Below are 23,266 nucleotides of genomic sequence, written 5' to 3' on the forward strand. Positions count from 1 at the left end.
CTTGATGACACTGCGCACGGTAGACACAGGAACATTCAGGTCTTTGGAGATGGACTTGTAGCCTGGAGATTGCTCATGCTTCCTCACAATTTGGTTTCTCAAGTCCTCAGACAGTTCTTTGGTCTTCTTTCTTTTCTCCATGCTCAATGTGGTACACACAAGGACACAGGACAGAGGAAGAGTCAACTTTAACCCCTTCCAGACATCCGACGTACTATCCCGTCCATGGGACCCGGGCCCCTATGCCCATGGACGGGATAGTACGTCTACCGCGATCAGCGGCGCCCACGTGATGAACGCCGCTGATCGAGGCTGGGTGTCAGCTGATTATCACAGCTGACACCCGGCACAATGTGTCAGGGGCGGTCACGGACTGCCCCCGACACGTTAACCCCTTGCACACCGCGATCAAGCATGATCGCGGTGTACCGGGGGTTAAAGGGAAGCATCGGCAGGGAGGGGGCTCCCTCCGTGCTTCCCTGAGCCCCCCACGGCAGCGCAATGTGCAGCACTGCTGCGGGGGGCTCCTTTCCTGCAGGCCCCCGAATCCAAGATGGCAACGGGGGCCTGCAGGGAGCTTGCTTCCTCAGTGCCTGCAAAGCGCAGGCATGAGGAAGCCTTCTGCACTGCCTGTGACGGATCGCTGATCTGTCACAGTGATCTGTGATGTGACAGATCAGCGGTCTGTCACAGGACAGTGATGTCCCACCTAGGACTATTTAATAAATTTAAAAAAAAAAAAAAGTGTTTAAAATAATAAAAAAAAAATCGCCAAATAAATTAGGAAAAAAAAAAATATTCCCCCAAATAAATCCATTTTTTGGAAATAAAAAAAAAACAATAAAAGTACACATATTAGGTATCGCCGCGTCCGTAACGACCCGCCCTATAAAACTGTCCCATTAGTTAACCCCTTAAAAAATAAAAAAAACGAAGCAAAAAATAATGATTTATTATCATACCACCAAACAAAAAGTGTAATAACGCGTAATCAAAAAGACGCATATAAATATCCATAGTACCGCTGAAAACATCTTGTCCCGCAAAAAACCAGCTGCCACACAGCATCATCAGCAAAAAAATAAAAAAGTTATAGCTCGCAGAATAAAGCGATGCAAAAATAATTATTTTTTTATATAAAATTGTTTTAATTGCATAAAAGCGCCAAAACATAAAAAAAGACACAAATGAGGTATCGCTGTAACCGTACTGACCCGAAGAATAAAACCGCCTTATAAATTTTACCACACCCGGAACGGCGTAAACGCACCCCCCCAAAAGAAAATTCATGAAACCCTGGTTTTTGTTCATTCTGCGTCCCAAAAATCGGAATAAAAAGCGATCAAAAAATTTCACGTGCCCGAAAATGGTACCAATAAAAACGTCAACTCGTCCCGCAAAAAATAAGACCTCACATGACTCGGTGGGTCAAAATACGGAAAAATTATAGCTCTCAATATGTGGTGATGCAAAAACTATTTTTACAATAAAAAGCGTCTTTTAGCGTGCGACAGCTGCCAAACATAAAAACCGCCATAAATAGTAAATCAAACCCCCCGTTATCACCCCCTTAGTTAGGGAAAAATAATAAAATAAAAAAAAATGTATTTATTTCCATTAGGGTTAGGGCCAGGGGTAGGGTAGGGTTGGGTTAGGGCTAGGCTAGGGTTAGGGCTGAGATTAGGGTTAGGGGCGTGTTGGGGTTCGGGTTGGAGTTAGAATTGGGGGTTTCCACTGTTTGGGCACATCAGGTGCTCTCCAAATGCAACATGGCGTCTGATCTCAATTCCAGCCAATTCTGAGTTGAAAAAGTCAAATGGTGCTCCTTCCCTTCCAAGCTCTGCCATGCGCCCAAACAGTGTTTTACCCCCACATGTAGGGTATCAGCCTACTCAGGACAAATTGCAAAACAATTTTTGGGGTCCAATTTCTCCTGTTACCCTTAGGAAAATAAAAAATTGGGGGCAAAAATATCATTTTTGTGGAAAAAAATGATTTTTTTATTTTCACGCCCGGGCGTTATAAACTTCTGTGAAGCCCTTGGGGGTTCAAAGTGCTCACCACACATCTAGATAAGTTCCGTGGGGGGGGTCTAGTGTCCAAAATGGGGTCACTTGTGGGGAGTTTCAATAGTTTGGAGAGCCCCTGATGTACCTAAACGCACATGACACCCGCAGACCATTCCATCAAAGTCTGCATTCCAAAACGTCACTACTTCCCTTCCGAGCCCCGACGTGTGCCCATACAGTAGTTTTCTCCCACATATGGGGTATCAGCGTACTCAGGACAAATTGGACAACAACTTTTGGGGTCCAATTTCTCCTGGTACCCTTGGGAAAATATAAAATTGGTGACTAAAAGATCATGTTTGTGGAAAAAATACGAATTTTTTATTTTCACGCCCGGGCGTTATAAACTTCTGTGAAGCACTTGGGGGTTCAAAGTTCTCACCACACATCTAGATAAGTTCCTTGGGGGGTCTAGTTTCCAAAATGGTGTCATTTGTGGTGGGTTTTCACTGTTTTGGTACATCAGCGGTTTTCCAATTGCGACATGATGTCCAATCTCAATTCCAGCCAAAATCATCAAATGGCGCTGCTTCCCTTCCGAGCTCTGCCATGCGCCCAAATAGTTGTTTACAGCCACATATGGGGTATCAGCGTACTCAGGACAAATTGCACAATAACTTTTAGGGTTCTGTTACCCTTGGGAAAATAAAAATTGGGGTGAAAAGATCTTTTGTGGAAAAAATGATTTTTTAATTGTACCGCTGTACGTTATAAACTTCTGTAAAGCCCTTGTGGGTTCAAAGTTCTCACCACACATCTAGATAAGTTCCTTGGGGGGTCTAGTTTCCAAAATGGGGTCACTTGTAGGGGGTTTCCACTGTTTAGGTACATCAGGCGCTCTCCAAACGCGGCATGGCGTCCGATCTAAATTCCAGCCAATTTTGGATTGAAAAAGTCAAACGGCGCTCCTTCCATTCTGAGCTCTGCCATGCGCCGAAACAGTGGGTTCCCCCCACATATCAGGTACCAGCGTACTCAGGACAAATTGCACAATAACTTTTGCAGTCCAATTTCTCCTGTTACCCTTGGTAAAATAAAAAAAAATTGAACCTGAAGTATTTTTTTTGTGAAAAAAAGTTAATGTTCATTTTTTTTTTTTAAATATTCAAAAAAATTCCTGTGACGCATCTAAAGGGTTAATAAACTTCTTGAATGTGGTTTTGAGCACCTTAAGGGGTGCAGTTTTTAGAATGGTGTCACTTTTGGGTATTTCCTATCATATAGACCCCTCAAAGTGGCTTCAAATGTGATGTGGTCCGTAAAAATAAAATGGTGTTGTAAAAATGAGAAATCGCTGGTCAACTTTTAACCCTTATAACTTCCTAACAAAAAAAAATTTTGGTTCCAAAATTGTGCTGATGTAAAGTAAACATGTGGGAAATGTTACTTATTAAGTTTTTTGTGTGCCGTATCTCTGTGATTTAAGGGCATAAAAATTCAAAGTTGGAAAATTGCGAAATTTTCAAAATTTTCACCAAATTTCCGTTTTTCTCACAAACAAACGCAAGTTATATGAATGAAATTTTACTACTGACATGAAGTACAATATGTCACGAGAAAACAATGTCAGAATCACCGGGATCCATGGAAGCGTTCCAGAGTTATGACCTCATAAAGGGACAGTGGTCAGAATTGTAAAAATTGGCCCGGTCATGAACGTGCAAACCATCCTTGTGGGTGAAGGGGTTAATCCATGTCAACTGGCTGCAAGTGTGATTTAGTCATTGCCAACACCTGTTAGGTGCCACAGGTAAGTTACAGGTGCTGCTAATTACACAAATTAGAGAAGCATCACATGATTTTTCGAACAGTGCCAATACTTTTGTCCACCCTCTTTTTATGTTTGGTGTGGAATTATATCCAATTTGGCTTTAGGACAATTCTTTTTGTGTTCATTCATTTAAGACAAATTAAATGAAGATAATAACAAAGAATTTGTGTTTGCAATCATTTTCAGGAAGAAGCTGAGTATTATCTGACAGAATTGCATGGGTGTCAATACTTTTGGCCACAACTGTGCATCCTGTAGTATACCCCAGAGCTGCACTCACTATTCTGCTGGTGCAGTCACTGTGTACATACATTACTGATCCTGAGTTACATCCTGTATTATACTCCAGAGCTGCACTCACTATTCCGCTGGTGCAGTCACTGTGTACATACATTACATTACTGATCCTGAGTTACATCCTGTATTATACCCAAGAGCTGCACTCACTATTCTGCTGGTGCAGTCACTGTGTATTACATTACTGATCCTGAGTTACATCCTGTATTATACTCCAGAGCTGCACTCACTATTCTGCTGGTGCAGTCACTGTGTGCATACATTACTGATCCTGAGTTACATCCTGCATTATACTCCAGAGCTGCACTCACTATTCTGCTGGTGCAGTCACTGTCTACATACATTACTGATCCTGAGTTACATCCTGTATTATACCCCAGAGCTGCACTCACTATTCTGCTGGTGCAGTCACTGTGTACATACATTACATTACTAATCCTGAGTTACATCCTGTATTATACCCCAGAGCTGCACTCATTATTCTGCTGGTGCTGTCTGACTGTACAAGTGTTAACAGCTGCGAGTAGGGCAGGGCGCGGCTTGGAGTTTGGCAGGAGCAGATTCCTTTGTGTGTGTTGGTTTCCTGGTGCCTACACATGCTTGGACGTTACTTTTATAACTGACTCCGCCGTGATGAGCAGTTGTGGCCCCGAACCTGCTGCGCGCTTCTTATTTAAAGAAGCCATCGTGTGTCGGATGATACAATACTGAATGGCGAAGACCTGCACCTCCCTCCGATAGCAGAAAAAGCCGATCGAGGGAACGAATGTCGCTTTTTAACACCAACATAATGTGGATTAAAGTTGCATGTTTTGTGGATCTTTGACACAGACCTGCACTGACCAATATATTACCAATCCTGTGCAGAGAAGTAGGTGATCGGAATCATCCTATGACAAGTCATGTAATCTGAGCCTAGCATGATGTAGGAGCAGAGATCCTGATTCCAGCAATATGTTACTGGCCTGTGTTGTAGTTTTAGGGTGTGCACACCCTGCAGATCCGCAGCAGTTTCTGCTGCGATGTACAGTACCATTATTCCCTATGGGAAATGGAAACCGCAGTGCAGATGCTGCGCAATTTTCTGGGCAGATTTTCTGCGGTTTCTAAACCGCAGAAAGAATTGACATGTCAATTCTTTCTGCGGATTCTGCAGATCGTCACTGCAGGACGCGGTCGCACGGGCACAGCCGTCAAGCTGGTCTGTAACCCCGCCCTCAACGCTGATTGGCAGTGTACAACAGAAGCCACCAATCAGGTGTGTGGGCGGGGCTAGACAGCGCAGCATTCCAAGCTGAGAAAATAGAATCCCTATCAAAGCTGCAGCGGGCGACGTCCCCGGAATCAGGGTCTCTGCCCCTGCATCATCAGATTTCATGTAAGAGCATCAGTCCTATCCTGCAGACCCAGAACAAAGGAGTTTTTTTCTTTTTCTTCCTTGGATGTGTACGGCTAAAAGTAAGAGCCGATGATGAGACTGCAGGAGCCTTGATAATCGGCTTTATTCATACGCTGGGGTCTATACACAAGGAGGGGGGCGACGTGTAATAAATAACATAAATAGAGCGCGGGTCACGTGTGCGGCGGGAGATGTGCATCTGCACTGAACACGGGGCAGTCTGCGCTCAGTAACTCTCCCTCCTCCTCAGACTCGTCGTCCTCCTCGTCCTGGTCGGTCAGGGGGGCCGGGCTGGGGCCTTTGCAGATCTTCAGGTGGCGGGTGAGGTGGTACTTGGTGAGGAAGGCCTTGGAGCACTTCTCGCACACGTAGTCCCGCTTCCCCTCATGGGAGTTCAGGTGTTTCTTCAGGTGGTTCGTCCTGCAGAAGTGCTTGTCGCATTTCGGACACTTCAAGGGTCGCTCTCTGTATGGGGGGGGTAGAGGGGGACAAAGCAGCGAAAGTGTGAGCTACTGGTGCTGACATACTCTGCGCTGCTGGGATTACGCTAGTGACCCTGCCCCGAGCTCAGCCTGAAATACTCTGCCCCAAGCTAAGCCAGAAATCCTCTGCGCTGCTGGGATTACACTGGTGACCCTGCCTCGAGCACAACAGCCCAAAATACTCTGCAGTGCAGGCATTACACTGGTGACCCTGCCCTGAGCTCAGCCTAAAATACTCTGCACTACTGGGATTTCCCCCCTGGTTACTGCAAGTTATTGGACCTTTGAAAAAAAAAAAAAACAAACCTAAAATATAATGTTTAATTTGTAATTTAAAATACGTGGAAGTAAATATATAAGACAAACCCCTTTATCCCCTGTTCTGACTCATTATCTCCTGCCTTGCAGCGGAGGTTGTGGCCTCCTGGACCCGCGCAGGTGGCGCCCCCGCTAGTCGGCGGCTGATTCTGAAATCCTCTGTGCTGCTGCGCGGCCTTATCTATGTCGCTGGTCTGCCCAGCTTGTGTCTGTGTACACGGCCACCCCCTGGTGGCGACTCACCGTGTGTGCGTGAGGATGTGCTGCTTCAGGTCCTGCCTCCTCATGAACATCTTCTCGCAGAAGTCGCACTTGAAGTTCTTCTCGCCCGTGTGGGTCACCATGTGCGAGGCCACATGGGCCTTCTGGGTGAAGGACTTGCCGCAGAGGACGCAGTGATGGTTCTTCTGTCCTGCGGGGGCCACAGCATACAATCTGTGTCTGGTCATGGTGATGGCGCTGGGAGGGAGGGGGGTGAATATTCGGAGGTCTTACCTGTGTGGATGCGGAGGTGGGTGCGCAGGTTGCTGGGGTCGCTGAAGGCCTTGCTGCAGAACTCGCACTTGTGGGGCTTCATGCCCATGTGGCCCATGTAGTGCACGTTCAGCTTGGTGGAGGAGGAGAAGGATCGGGGGCACACCGTGCACTTCCACTTCCGCTCTTTGCTCGACGTCACCGCCTGGCCCGTGTCCTCGCTGCTCAGGGACTCCCCGCCGGGGAGGTGGCCCCCGATGTGGCTGCTCAGGTGGGACTTGAACTCGGCGTAGGACAGGCACTCCTTCCCGCAGTGACACAGCAGCATCTCCGGCTGCTCCGGTAAACCTGACGGGAAGAGGACGGGTAAGTGCTGGCAGGCGGATCCCTGCCAGCCGATAACCCAGCTAAAAACTGCAGCAAGCACTGTAACTAGGAGCAAGGTGATTGATGTCAGGATCCCTGGTGGTCTGGGGGAGTGAATGGGTTAATGTCAGTATTCCTAGAGGGTCTATTAGTAGAGGGTTAGACATCTTATGACTGTCCTAGACCACCAGGGGACACCGACATTAACCCCGCCACTACCCTAGACCACCAGGGGACACCGACATTAACCCCGCCACTACCCTAGACCACCAGGGGACACCGACATTAACCCCGCCACTACCCTAGACCACCAGGGGACACCGACATTAACCCCGCCACTACCCTAGACCACCAGGGGACACCGACATTAACCCCGCCACTACCCTAGACCACCAGGGGACACCGACATTAACCCCGCCACTACCCTAGACCACCAGGGGACACCGACATTAACCCCGCCACTACCCTAGACCACCAGGGGACACTGACATTAACCCCGCCACTACCCTAGACCACCAGGGGACACCGACATTAACCCCGCCACTACCCTAAACCACCAAGGTGTCTGAACCCTTTTCTAATTATGCCCCTGGTGGTCTAGGAGACAATGAGGAATTAATGTCACTGGTGGGGAATTAACCTCTTCCATGCCCTAGCCCTCCAGCCTTACTAACGTTAACCCCTTCACTGTCCATGACCAGCAGTTGTGCCCCATTCTTCACTTATGATGAGCGGACGTTATCCGAGCACGCTCCGCTGTTACTTTCCCGTGCTCGCGTATTATGTCCGAGGCTCCATGATTTGCGGTTGTTAGACGGCCTGAACACGTGGGGATGGCTTGTCTGTTATGCAGGGGGCACGTGTGTTCAGGCCGTGTAACAGCCGCACGTCATGCAGCCGCAGGGACTCGGACATAATACACAAGCACGGCCAAAGACCAGCGGAGCGCCCGCTCATCACCCGTCCTCACTGCTTTATAGCAGCACACACCCATACGCTGGGCGAGAGCCGCCCGGGGTGGAGCAAGCAGCACCCGATCACCAGCCACAAGGGCCCACAATGGGAGTAGTGACAGTGACCTGATGGGGGCAGTAGTTACCCATCTGCTGAGCGTAGTCTCGGCTGTAATAGAAGAGCAGCTCCTCCTGGGCCGGGATGTCCCGCGTGGTGTAGAAGTAGATCTTCCCGTTATGGGGATACGCCACGAGATTCTGTTCATCCGGATTCCTGGAAATGAGAAAGGTTGTGACAATAACGGGAGGAGCCACACAAACGGGGTGGATCACGACGCCACACACACGGGCGGCCACACACACGGGCGGCCACACACACGGGCGGGCGGGCGGCCACACACACACACACACACACACACACGGGCAGGCGGCCCCACACACACACACACACGGGCAGGCGGCCCCACACACACACACACACGGGCAGGCGGCCACACACACACACACACGGGCAGGCGGCCACACACACACGGGGGCAGGCGGCCACACACACACACACGGGCAGGCGGCCACACACACACACACGGGCAGGCGGCCACACACACACACACACACACACGGGGGCAGGCGGCCACACACACACACGGGGGCAGGCGGCCACACACACACACACACGGGGGCAGGCGGCCACACACACACACACACACACGGGGGCAGGCGGCCACACACACACACACACACACGGGGGCAGGCGGCCACACACACACACGGGGGCAGGCGGCCACACACACACACGGGGGCAGGCGGCCACACACACACACGGGGGCAGGCGGCCACACACACACACGGGGGCAGGCGGCCACACACACACACGGGGGCAGGCGGCCACACACACACACGGGGGCAGGCGGCCACACACACACACGGGGGCAGGCGGCCACACACACACACGGGGGCAGGCGGCCACACACACACACGGGGGCAGGCGGCCACACACACACACACACACACGGGCAGGCGGCCACACACACACACACACGGGGGCAGGCGGCCACACACACACACACACGGGGGCAGGCGGCCACACACACACACACGGGGGCAGGCGGCCACACACACACACACGGGGGCAGGCGGCCACACACACACACACGGGGGCAGGCGGCCACACACACACACACGGGGGCAGGCGGCCACACACACACACACACGGGGGCAGGCGGCCACACACACACACACACGGGGGCAGGCGGCCACACACACACACACGGGGGCAGGCGGCCACACACACACACACGGGGGCAGGCGGCCACACACACACACACGGGGGCAGGCGGCCACACACACGGGGGCAGGCGGCCACACACACGGGGGCAGGCGGCCACACACACGGGGGCAGGCGGCCACACACACGGGGGCAGGCGGCCACACACACGGGGGCAGGCGGCCACACACACGGGGGCAGGCGGCCACACACACACACACGGGGGCAGGCGGCCACACACACACACGGGGGCAGGCGGCCACACACACACACGGGGGCAGGCGGCCACACACACACACGGGGGCAGGCGGCCACACACACACACGGGGGCAGGCGGCCACACACACACACGGGGGCAGGCGGCCACACACACACACGGGGGCAGGCGGCCACACACACACACACACACACACACACACACACACACACACACGGGGGCAGGCGGCCACACACACACGGGGGCAGGCGGCCACACACACACGGGGGCAGGCGGCCACACACACACGGGCAGGCGGCCACACACACACACGGGCAGGCGGCCACACACACACACACACACACACGGGGGCAGGCGGCCACACACACACACACACACACACACACACACACACGGGGGCAGGCGGCCACGTACCTCGCTTTCCGGACAAACATCATCCAGTTACATTCATTCTCGTCCGTGGTGATGACGCAGAACTCCATCACGTTGTTGCTGTAAATCTGCCACGAGATAACAAGTCACCCACCCGAGAGGGAGACGCCGCAGCCCCCCATGCCGATGCCCCCCCCCCCGCTCACTCCCCTTCCTGCCGGCGTCGGTCCCCATGACAGTCCTGGGGGCATCGTACCTTCCAGATGTGGTTGGCAGATTTATCCGTCCATCCGGCAACTTCTAGGGATTGGCTCTCCTGCCCTATAAGGGGACCGAAGCAGGTCCGAACCGAAATACTGTCCTGTGTCCACACCCCTGAAACAAATAACCACTGGTGAAAGCTAAATCTGCAATAATCAGAGGCCCGGACTACACCGCCCATCCCCTGCATAAAGGGGTTCTCCAGCGCCAATGCTTCAAGCATTCTGGGAAACGGTTATCAGCACCATCCTCCACCTGAAGAGGCGCCAGAGAACTCAGACACAACACTAAGGTATCAGCAAGCGGCCCAAGCCAAAACAGCTACAAATCCTCTTACAAGGTCCTGTCTGCAGCCACCACTAGGGGGAGCTCCCTGTATACAGGGATACATGATAAGATCCTGTCTGCAGCCACCACTAGGTGGAGCTCCCTGTATACAGAGATACATGATAAGATCCCATCTGCAGCCACCCATCTCTGTATACAGGGAGCTCCCCCTAGTGGTGGCTGTAGACAGGATCTTATCATGTATGTCTGTATACAGGGAGCTCCCCCTAGTGGTGGCCACAGACAGGCAGAATTTATCCACAAGGCTAGAACACCCATTACTTACCTACATCTACTCCTGTCACCGACTGTCTCAGCACCAGTTGTTTGGGGAAGGACAGTCGTGCCCGGCTCTCGATGGGGCTGTCTGGTATAAAGGTGACGGGGCCGTGCTCGGGGCAGTCGGCGGGATAGGCCCGGTTACACAGAGTGCACCCTGGAGAAACGGTAGAAGGCAGAGAGATGCCACAGGGGCAGGAGTTACTGGAACTGAAGGTAAATATTGTAATTTTCTTTTTTTTTGGGGGGGGGGGGGGGGGCACATTTCACTTTCTTACGTTATACAAAAGATAAGTTTCACTTTTTTTTTTACATTTGCTCTAGATTGGTGACAAGAGCTGTCGGCGACTCACAGATGGTGAACAGGGCGGCCATATTCTCCTTGTTGGAGGTGGAGTCCATGTGGAGCGAGGTCGGGACGAAGGTCAGGCTGGTGGCGTCCACGTGCGGCAGGGTGACGCCGTCCGGCGTGATGGAGGACACGGTGACGGGCTCCAGGCTGAGGCCGTTCCCGTGTAAAGACACGGCGGTCAGGGAGGAGAGCGGGTGTGAGGTAGACAGGGTCACGCTGACGGGGTTACTGCTCAGGGCCACGGTGTGGATGGCGTCGGTGAGGGCGTTGTCCGACATGCCGGACCTGGCGTCCATGTGATGCTCCGACTCCATTACCACGGGAAGCTCCAGGGACCCGCTGTGCAGCGGCAGCACCCCTGCGTGGCCCACGGCGTCGGGAGGTAGGCTGGCGTCCACGGTGAGAGGCTCGTGGGGACGTGACGTGATCTGTCCGTGCTCGCCCGTCACCCCCTCTATGGTCAGCTCCTCGCTTGTGATCGGGCTGGTCACCCGCGAGACGTCATCCATGCCCATCCCTGCGTCCAGCGCCACCTCGTGGGCATCGCTGGGGTGTAAGCTCTGCCCGCCGTGTCCGCCCACCGAGCGGGAGTCCAGGGACACTATGCCGCTCTCCAGTCCTACGGAGGGTCCCGAATGGTACGGATCCAGGGAGGGGTTACTGGAGGATACCGAGAGCCCGCCAGACGAGTCCACGCTGAGGGAGCTGGGGTGTATGTACTGAGGAGGAGGGCGGTCTGCCAGGTACGACAAGATGCCTGGGGGGGGGAGAAAGAAGACATCACGGTGAGAAGGAGCCACGGGGGAGACAAGGACATATACAGGCGAAATACCACAGCTCGTCAGTAGGGGACGTCATACCGGGGAGTAAGTGACGGAAGTAGCTGTTCTCCAGGTGCGGGTACGGAGGCGGCGGGAGCGGAAAGTTACGATCCGGGAGTCCACACATGACGCCACGCTCGCCGATCCCCATAGGAAGCATGACGGAGAGGGCCGAGGGCAGCGAGCCGAGAGACGGCCCCAGGTTAGGAATGGCCACCGGCAAACCTGCGAGACAGCGAGGGGAGAGAAGACACGCAGGGAAGTCTAACATCAGCCACGGAAGGATGGGAAGAGACTGACGGCGGGCGGAAAGCACCGAGAACCTCAGACCCCCACGATCGGTGGATCTCCAGTGCCAAGAGCCATCCTACTGCACTACTGATACCAGCAGGAATCAGCGTTACCGGCCCTTTAACCCCCATCCATACATCTACGTCCAGGGCAGCAGCACCGAGCATTTTATTCTGGGTTCAATTCCCCCCCCAAAGGGGCAGAAAAAAAAAACAATAAAAAAAAAATAAATAAAAATATATATATTATTTTATTAATTATATTTATTATTAATAAGTAAAATAAAATACGATGTATATTTATTTTAATTACCGTATATACTCAGGTATAAGCAGATTCTCAGCCCATTTTTTGGGGCTGAAAGTCGCCGAACAACCCCCCCACCCCTATGGGGCAGCATATGGGGGCATTTTATGGGGCCATAACCTTTATGGAGCATTATATGGGGCATATAATTCTATGGAACATCTTATGGGGCCATTATATGGGATGTATTTTGTATGGAGCATCTTATGGGGCCATCATGAACTGTATGGAGCATTATATGGGGCTCCTGATTCAATATGGATATTCAAAAACATTTAACCTACTGATGTCTCAATTAATTTTACTTTTATTGGTATCTATTTTTATTTTTGAAATTTACCAGTTTACCAGTAGCTGCTGCATTTTCCACCCTCGACTTATACGCGAATCAATACGTTTTCCCAGTTTTTTGTGGCAAAAAAATAGGGGGGGTCGTCTTATACACGAGTATATACGGTATATTACTACTAACAAATATTAATTTATTATGTTTAATAAATGAAATAAAAACATGTTTATTTGTATTTACTATTTTTATAATATTTATTTTATTAAAACTGATAAATACTAATCAATAACATCATAAAAATAAAATAAAAAAAATCTTTAAAAAAAAAAAAATAGCGATTAAAAGACAAATGAACTTTATTTCTCCCATATAGTAAATGCTGGAGGAGACGTGGACGGACGCACGCTGAGGAGGAGCGCCACCCTTACCTGTGGCGGTGAGAGCATTGTGCGGCGGTGACGCAGTCAGTCCGAGGTGGCCTCCCGACACTGGCAGGGTGTTGGCAACGGAGGAGGAGCCCAGCGGCTCCATGCCCACTGCACTCAGGTTCAGCTCATTCATTCTGTGTAGACACGAAACAGGAAACTCCGCAGTCAGTGCCAGACGCAGGCGAGGCCGCCCCCTCCTCCCCGGTCACAGACACAGAAACTGCAGCTGCATCTCCCCCCTACGTCCAAATAGCACTGTAACAACAGGTAGCGGGAAAGAGAGAAAGAAGCCGAGACCTCGAACAGCAGCCGCTGCCCGTACCTGTGTCATCCTCCGATACAGACGACCCGGAACACGGAGACGGAGATCTGAGCACATCCAATGCAACACCGCCAGCAGAAGAGTGAGCGCAGCTCTGGAGAATAATACAGGATGTAACTCAGGATCAGTAATGTAATGTATGTACACAGTGACTGCAGCAGCAGAATAGTGAGTGCAGCTCTGGAGTATAATACAGGATGTAACTCAGGATCAGTAATGTAATGTATGTAAACAGTGACTGCACCAGCAGAATAGTGAGTGCAGCTATGGGGTATAATACAGGATGTAACTCAGGATCAGTAATGTAATGTATGTACACAGTGACTGCACCAGCAGAACAGTGAGTGCAGCTCTGGAGTATAATACAGGATGTAACTCAGGATCAGTAATGTAATGTATGTACACAGTGACTGCACCAGCAGAATAGTGAGTGCAGCTCTGGGGTATAATACAGGATGTAACTCAGGATCAGTAATGTATGTACACAGTGACTGCACCAGCAGAATAGTGAGTGCAGCTCTGGGGTATAATACAGGATGTAACTCAGGATCAGTACAGGATCAGTAATGTAATGTATGTACACAGTGACTGCACTAGCAGAATAGTGAGTGCAGCTCTGGGGTATAATACAGGATGTAACTCAGGATCAGTAATGTATGTACACAGTGACTGCACCAGCAGAATAGTGAGTGCAGCTCTGGGGTATAATACAGGATGTAACTCAGGATCAGTAATGTATGTACACAGTGACTGCACCAGCAGAATAGTGAGTGCAGCTCTGGGGTATAATACAGGATGTAACTCAGGATCAGTACAGGATCAGTAATGTAATGTATGTACACAGTGACTGCACTAGCAGAATAGTGAGTGCAGCTCTGGGGTATAATACAGGATGTAACTCAGGATCAGTAATGTATGTACACAGTGACTGCACCAGCAGAATAGTGAGTGCAGCTCTGGGGTATAATACAGGATGTAACTCAGGATCAGTAATGTATGTATACAGTGACTGCACCAGCAGAATAGTGAGTGCAGCTCTGGGGTATAATACAGGATGTAACTCAGGATCAGTACAGGATCAGTAATGTAATGTATGTACACAGTGACTGCACTAGCAGAATAGTGAGTGCAGCTCTGGGGTATAATACAGGATGTAACTCAGGATCAGTAATGTATGCACACAGTGACTGCACCAGCAGAATAGTGAGTGCAGCTCTGGGGTATAATACAGGATGTAACTCAGGATCAGTAATGTACTGTATGTACACAGTGACTGCACCAGCAGAATAGTGAGTGCAGCTCTGGAGTATAATACAGGATGTAACTCAGGATCAGTAATGTAATGTATGTACACAGTGACTGCACCAGCAGAATAGTGAGTGCAGCTCTGGGTATAATACAGGATGTAACTCATGATCAGTAATGTAATGTATGTACACAGTGACTGCACCAGCAGAATAGTGAGTGCAGCTCTGGGGTATAATACAGGATGTAACTCAGGATCAGTAATGTAATGTATGTACACAGCGACTGCACCAGCAGAATAGTGAGTGCAGCTCTGGGGTATAATACAGGAGGTAACTAAGGATCAGTAATGTAATGTATGTACACAGTGACTGCACCAGCAGAATAGTGAGTGCAGCTCTGGGGTATAATACAGGATGTAACTCAGGATCAGTAATGTAATGTATGTACACAGCGACTGCACCAGCAGAATAGTGAGTGCAGCTCTGGGGTATAATACAGGAGGTAACTCAGGATCAGTAATGTAATGTATGTACACACTGACTGCACCAGCAGAATAGTGAGTGCAGCTCTGGAGTATAATACAGGATGTAACTCAGGATCAGTAATGTAATGTATGTACACAGTGACTGCACCAGCAGAATAGTGAGTGCAGCTCTGGGGTATAATACAGGATGTAACTCAGGATCAGTAATGTATGTATACAGTGACTGCACCAGCAGAATAGTGAGTGCAGCTCTGGGGTATAATACAGGATGTAACTCAGGATCAGTACAGGATCAGTAATGTAATGTATGTACACAGTGACTGCACTAGCAGAATAGTGAGTGCAGCTCTGGGGTATAATACAGGATGTAACTCAGGATTAGTAATGTAATGTATGTACACAGTGACTACACCAGCAGAATAGTGAGTGCAGCTCTGGGGTATAATACAGGATGTAACTCAGGATCAGTAATGTACTGTATGTACACAGTGACTGCACCAGCAGAATAGTGAGTGCAGCTCTGGAATATAATACAGGATGTAACTCAGGATCAGTAATGTAATGTATGTACACAGTGACTGCACCAGCAGAATAGTGAGTGCAGCTCTGGGGTATAATACAGGATGTAACTCAGGATCAGTAATGTATGTACACAGTGACTGCACCAGCAGAATAGTGAGTGCAGCTCTGGAGTATAATACAGGATGTAACTCAGGATCAGTAATGTAATGTATGTACACAGCGACTACACCAGCAGAACAGTGAGTGCAGCTCTGGGGTATAATACAGGATGTAACTCAGGATCAGTAATGTAATGTATGTACACAGTGACTGCACCAGCAGAATAGTGAGTGCAGCTCTGGGGTATAATACAGGATGTAACTCAGGATCAGTAATGTAATGTATGTACACAGTGACTGCACCAGCAGAATAGTGAGCGCAGCTCTGGGGTATAATACAGGATGTAACTCAGGATCAGTAATGTAATGTATGTACACAGCGACTGCACCAGCAGAATAGTGAGTGCAGCTCTGGGGTATAATACAGGAGGTAACTCAGGATCAGTAATGTAATGTATGTACACAGTGACTGCACCAGCAGAATAGTGAGTGCAGCTCTGGGGTATAATACAGGATGTAACTCAGGATCAGTAATGTAATGTATGTACACAGTGACTGCACCAGCAGAATAGTGAGTGCAGCTCTGGGGTATAATACAGGATGTAACTCAGGATCAGTAATGTAATGTATGTACACAGCGACTGCACCAGCAGAATAGTGAGTGCAGCTCTGGGGTATAATACAGGAGGTAACTCAGGATCAGTAATGTAATGTATGTACACAGTGACTGCACCAGCAGAATAGTGAGTGCAGCTCTGGGGTATAATACAGGAGGTAACTCAGGATCAGTAATGTATGTACACAGCGACAGCACCAGCAGAATAGTGAGTGCAGCTCTGGGGTATAATACAGAATGTAACTCAGGATCAGTAATGTAATGTATGTACACAGCGACAGCACCAGCAGAATAGTGAGTGCAGCTCTGGAGTATAATACAGGATGTAACTCAGGATCAGTAATGTAATGTATGTACACAGCGACAGCACCAGCAGAATAGTGAGTGCAGCTCTGGAGTATAATACAGGAGGTAACTCAGGATCAGTAATGTAATGTATGTACACAGCGACAGCACCAGCAAAATAGTGAGTGCAGCTCTGGAGTATAATACAGGATGTAACTCAGGATCAGTAATGTAATGTATGTACACAGTGACTGCACCAGCAGAATAGTGAGTGCAGCTCTGGGTATAATACAGGATGTAACTCAGGATCAGTAATGTAATGTATGTACACAGTGACTGCACCAGCAGAATAGTGAGTGCAGCTCTGGGGTATAATACAGGAGGTAACTCAGGATCAGTAATGTAATGTATGTACACACACAGTGACTGCACCAGCAGAATAGTGACTGCAGCTCTGGGGTATAATACAGGATGTAACTCAGGATCAGTAATGTAATGTATGTACACAGTGACTGCACCAGCAGAATAGTGAGTGCAGCTCTGGGGTATAATACAGGAGGTAACTCAGGATTAGTAATGTAATGTATGTACACAGTGACTGCACCAGCAGAATAGTGAGTGCAGCTCTGGGGTATAATACAGAATGTAACTCAGGATCAGTAATGTAATGTATGTACACAGTGACTGCACCAGCAGAATAGTGAGTGCAGCTCTGGGGTATAATACAGGAGGTAACTCAGGATCAGTAATGTAATGTATGTACACAGTGACTGCACCAGCAGAATAGTGAGTGCAGCTCTGGGGTATAATACAGGAGGTAACTCAGGATCAGTAATGTAATGTATGTACACAGTGACTGCACCAGCAGAATAGCGAGTGCAGCTCTGGGGTATAATACAGGAGGTAACTCAGGATCAGTAATGTAATGTATGTACACAGTGACTGCACCAGCAGAATAGCGAGTGCAGCTCTGGGGTATAATACAGGAGGTAACTCAGGATTAGTAATGTAATGTATGTACACAGTGACTGCACCAGCAGAATAGCGAGTGCAGCTCTGGAGTATAATACAGGAGATAACTCAGGATCAGTAATGTAATGTATGTACACAGTGACTGCACCAGCAGAATAGTGAGTGCAGCTCTGGGGTATAATACAGGAGATAACTCAGGATCAGTAATGTAATGTATGTACACAGTGACTGCACCAGCAGAATAGTGAGTGCAGCTCTGGGGTATAATACAGGATGTAACTCAGGATCAGTAATGTAATGTATGTACACAGTGACTGCACCAGCAGAATAGTGAGTGCAGCTCTGGGGTATAATACAGGATGTAACTCAGGATCAGTAATGTAATGTATGTACACAGTGACTGCACCAGCAGAATAGTGAGTGCAGCTCTGGGGTATAATACAGGATGTAACTCAGGATCAGTAATGTAATGTATGTACACAGTGACTGCACCAGCAGAATAGTGAGCGCAGCTCTGGGGTATAATACAGGAGATAACTCAGGATCAGTAATGTAATGTATGTACACAGTGACTGCACCAGCAGAATAGTGAGTGCAGCTCTGGGGTATAATACAGGAGGTAACTCAGGATCAGTAATGTATGTACACAGCGACAGCACCAGCAGAATAGTGAGTGCAGCTCTGGGGTATAATACAGAATGTAACTCAGGATCAGTAATGTAATGTATGTACACAGCGACAGCACCAGCAGAATAGTGAGTGCAGCTCTGGAGTATAATACAGGATGTAACTCAGGATCAGTAATGTAATGTATGTACACAGCGACAGCACCAGCAGAATAGTGAGTGCAGCTCTGGAGTATAATACAGGAGGTAACTCAGGATCAGTAATGTAATGTATGTACACAGCGACAGCACCAGCAAAATAGTGAGTGCAGCTCTGGAGTATAATACAGGATGTAACTCAGGATCAGTAATGTAATGTATGTACACAGTGACTGCACCAGCAGAATAGTGAGTGCAGCTCTGGGTATAATACAGGATGTAACTCAGGATCAGTAATGTAATGTATGTACACAGTGACTGCACCAGCAGAATAGTGAGTGCAGCTCTGGGGTATAATACAGGAGGTAACTCAGGATCAGTAATGTAATGTATGTACACACACAGTGACTGCACCAGCAGAATAGTGACTGCAGCTCTGGGGTATAATACAGGATGTAACTCAGGATCAGTAATGTAATGTATGTACACAGTGACTGCACCAGCAGAATAGTGAGTGCAGCTCTGGGGTATAATACAGGAGGTAACTCAGGATTAGTAATGTAATGTATGTACACAGTGACTGCACCAGCAGAATAGTGAGTGCAGCTCTGGGGTATAATACAGAATGTAACTCAGGATCAGTAATGTAATGTATGTACACAGTGACTGCACCAGCAGAATAGTGAGTGCAGCTCTGGGGTATAATACAGGAGGTAACTCAGGATCAGTAATGTAATGTATGTACACAGTGACTGCACCAGCAGAATAGTGAGTGCAGCTCTGGGGTATAATACAGGAGGTAACTCAGGATCAGTAATGTAATGTATGTACACAGTGACTGCACCAGCAGAATAGCGAGTGCAGCTCTGGGGTATAATACAGGAGGTAACTCAGGATCAGTAATGTAATGTATGTACACAGTGACTGCACCAGCAGAATAGCGAGTGCAGCTCTGGGGTATAATACAGGAGGTAACTCAGGATTAGTAATGTAATGTATGTACACAGTGACTGCACCAGCAGAATAGCGAGTGCAGCTCTGGAGTATAATACAGGAGATAACTCAGGATCAGTAATGTAATGTATGTACACAGTGACTGCACCAGCAGAATAGTGAGTGCAGCTCTGGGGTATAATACAGGAGATAACTCAGGATCAGTAATGTAATGTATGTACACAGTGACTGCACCAGCAGAATAGTGAGTGCAGCTCTGGGGTATAATACAGGATGTAACTCAGGATCAGTAATGTAATGTATGTACACAGTGACTGCACCAGCAGAATAGTGAGTGCAGCTCTGGGGTATAATACAGGATGTAACTCAGGATCAGTAATGTAATGTATGTACACAGTGACTGCACCAGGAGAATAGTGAGTGCAGCTCTGGGGTATAATACAGGAGATAACTCAGGATCAGTAATGTAATGTATGTACACAGTGACTGCACCAGCAGAATAGTGAGTGCAGCTCTGGGGTATAATACAGGAGATAACTCAGGATCAGTAATGTAATGTATGTACACAGTGACTGCACCAGCAGAATAGTGAGTGCGCTCTGGAGCGATCACAATAGAGAGCAGTGTATGGCTGGCAGGGCATGCTGGGATATGTAGTCCATTCCTTAGCTTAGTGAATCCTGGCACAGAGCTCTCAGCCGTGTCTTCCCCATGCACACCCGTCCCCCGCCGCCGTCACTCACACCCTCCTCTCCGGTGTCTCCGCTCGTTCATTCTTTGCTTCTTTCCTTCTCTCCTCACTCTTCTGTTTTATGTCCACTCCCAAGATGGCGCATACGGAAGTGACGTCAGAGCGACTGAAAGAGCCAATCATGCCCTGCTGGGAGTTGACGCCATGGCTGAGTGGGCGGGGCTTCTGAGGAGAGCGCTGCTCTGGCTTCTCCGGTGTTGCTATGGAGACGAGTGTGCTGCGTTCTGCTATGAGCGTGCGTGTGTCGAGGAGCTGAGGGGCCGCGACACTTTTCTTTTTCATATGTCGTCACTTTACATTTTTTGTGCATTTATTTATTTTCCTCCTTTTCTTCCAAGGTCCAGAGCTTTTTATTTATCCGTCCACATTCTGGAGCAAGAGCTGAGAGACGGTATCACGCCCGACAGGATTAGGTACACGGCTGAGAGGATTAGGTACACGGCTGAGAGGATTAGATACACGCCCGACAGGATTAGATACACGCCCGGCAGGATTAGATACACGCCCGACAGGATTAGGTACACGCCCGACAGGATTAGGTACAAGCCCGGCAGGATTAGATACACGCCCGACAGGAATAGGTACACGCCCAACAGGATTAGGTACACGCCCGACAGGATTAGGTACACGGCTGAGGATTAGATACACGCCCGGCAGGATTAGGTACACAGCTGAGAGGATTAGATACACGCCTGGCAGGATTAGGTGCACGGCTGAGAGGATTAGATACACGCCCGGCAGGATTAGGTACACGCCCGACAGGATTAGGTACACGCCCGACAGGATTAGGTACACGCCCGGCAGGATTAGGTACACGCCCGGCAGGATTAGGTACACGCCCGGCAGGACTAGGTACACGCCCGGCAGGACTAGGTACACGGCCGACAAGATTAGGTACACGGCCGACAAGATTAGGTACACGGCCGACAAGATTAGGTACACGGCCGACAAGATTAGGTACACGCCCGGCAGGATTAGGTACACGCCTGACAGGATTAGATACACGGCTGACAGGACTAGGTACACAGCCGGCAGGACTAGGTGCACGCCTGGCAGGATTAGGTACACGGCTGGCAGGATTAGATACACGGCTCACAGCACGAGGTACACGGCTGACAAGATTAGGTACACGGCTGACAGGATTAGATACACGGCATCAAAGGTAGTTGGCCAAGAAAGGGCGATAGATGTTGAAAATGAAATCGACCAAGATTTGATCCACCGTAATGAAAGGGTAAGCGTTAGCCACTTACTAGGCCAAGACTGGAAGCATCTTAAAGGAAGGAATGAAGATATTGGCAGTTGACCAAGACGGGACCCACCACGAAGGTCAGACTTTAAACCTACTTGACCAAGACCGACTGTATCGTGAAGGAAGGGACATCGATGGTGTCCACAAGAACAGAGATAGGTGTGGTAAAATAAGGTGACCAAAATAGGACCCAACCTGGAGGAAGCCATCTCGAAGTCGGCCACTTTGTAGGCCAAGAGAGGAAGAATCATAAAAGAAGGTATATAAAGTTTTTCCATCAAGTCACCCAAAACAGGACCTACATTAGAGAATGTACTAGTGGACTTCGTTTTCCAAGGAGGCTTCATGACAGCACGGGAGACGTTCTACGCTTCACGAAGGGAAGCTATAGAGAGGTTCTCCACTTAGTCAGGACTTCCGTGAAGGACAGGAGACAAGAGGCTGACGTTCTTGACCATTGCTATAATGAACAGAAGCAAACAGGAGCTGTTCTTCCAAAGGACCTCGATCCATTCCATGATTCTGCCCAGGGGATCCATATAGGCCACCACGACCCCTCATTAAGTGACACTTATGGGGTGTCTTTCCACTTTGGCTCTGTCACTTACTGGGACAGCAGATATTCAGCTCATTTTTCCTACTTGCCTTTCCAAAGCCACCTGGGATTTTGTGACTATTCCAAGGAGCCGGCCTTCATCCGTAAAAGGAACGAAAAGGAGAGGCAAAGGGTGGAATGTGTGAACGATGGCTACACGCGGCTCAGGCAGCATCTGCCCCAGGAATCGGCGGAGAAACAGCGAAACAAAGTGGAGACCCTACGAGCGGCCACAGGATGCATGAAATGTCTTCAGGGTTTACTAGACCTGGAGGCCCGGAGACCCCCGCTGAAGGATAAAGGGTCCTATGTGGACAATATTTTGCATGTTGCATCCCATTCTACGGCCCTGTGCAGAACCCTTAACCCCAACCACACCGCAGCTACAGTCAGCCTGGTCCATCCTGATAACGTCCTAAGGGGGGGGCATGGCTTAGACAGGGCAGAGGGGGGAGGCTCCTGCTGCAGCCAGCTGGAGGTGAGGGGGCGTGGCTTAGACAGGACAGAGGGGGGAGGCTCCTGCTGCAGCCAGCTGGAGGTGAGGGGGCGTGGCATAGACAGGACAGAGGGGGGAGGCTCCTGCTGCAGCCAGCTAGAGGCGATGGGGCGTGGCTTAGACAGGGCAGAGGGGGGGAGGCTCCTGCTGCAGCCAGCTGGAGGTGAGGGGCGTGGCTTAGACAGGGCAGAGGGGGGAGGCTCCTGCTGCAGCCAGCTGGAGGCGAAGGGGCGTGGCTTTGACAGGGCAGAGGGGGGAGGCTCCTGCTGCAGCCAGCTGGAGGTGAGGGGGCGTGGCATAGACAGGACAGAGGGGGGAGGCTCCTGCTGCAGCCAGCTGACTTACAGTCACAGGACATTGAAGAGAAGGGGGGTGTTTCATATAAAGCTCAGTGCACCACTAGGGGGCACTCACTGCACACAGCTCCTAGGCTCCACCTAGGTGTGGTTGTAGGAAGGTACAATGTGTATAAAAAATTCTGCATAGAAACTGAAAAAAATTTTTTAAAATGACTCAGTTTTTGCTCCTTGTGAAATATTTAATGGCAAACTAAAATTAAAAGAAAAAAAAA

The 23,266-nt window shown here is 49.6% G+C and overlaps 1 protein-coding gene across 1 annotated transcript; it reads right to left on the reverse strand.

Moving 5' to 3' along the window:
• Positions 1 to 5,620: 5,620 nt before the first annotated feature.
• Positions 5,621 to 20,455, reverse strand: PRDM4 (PR/SET domain 4). The gene is made up of 12 exons (XM_073567484.1): positions 20,345 to 20,455; positions 13,659 to 13,752; positions 13,337 to 13,470; positions 12,062 to 12,247; positions 11,203 to 11,958; positions 10,857 to 11,006; positions 10,239 to 10,357; positions 10,025 to 10,110; positions 8,276 to 8,403; positions 6,832 to 7,158; positions 6,580 to 6,748; positions 5,621 to 6,001 (listed from the first exon to the last, which is right to left on the reverse strand). Exons 3-12 carry the CDS (start codon positions 13,467 to 13,469, stop codon positions 5,710 to 5,712), a joined length of 2,346 nt encoding a protein of 781 aa, XP_073423585.1. The 5' UTR covers position 13,470; positions 13,659 to 13,752; positions 20,345 to 20,455; the 3' UTR covers positions 5,621 to 5,709.
• Positions 20,456 to 23,266: the final 2,811 nt, after the last annotated feature.

Source organism: Dendrobates tinctorius, unplaced genomic scaffold, assembly GCF_039654945.1.
Source record: "Dendrobates tinctorius isolate UK_male_01 unplaced genomic scaffold, ASM3965494v1 ptg000020l, whole genome shotgun sequence".
Lineage (NCBI taxonomy): Eukaryota > Metazoa > Chordata > Amphibia > Anura > Dendrobatidae > Dendrobates > Dendrobates tinctorius.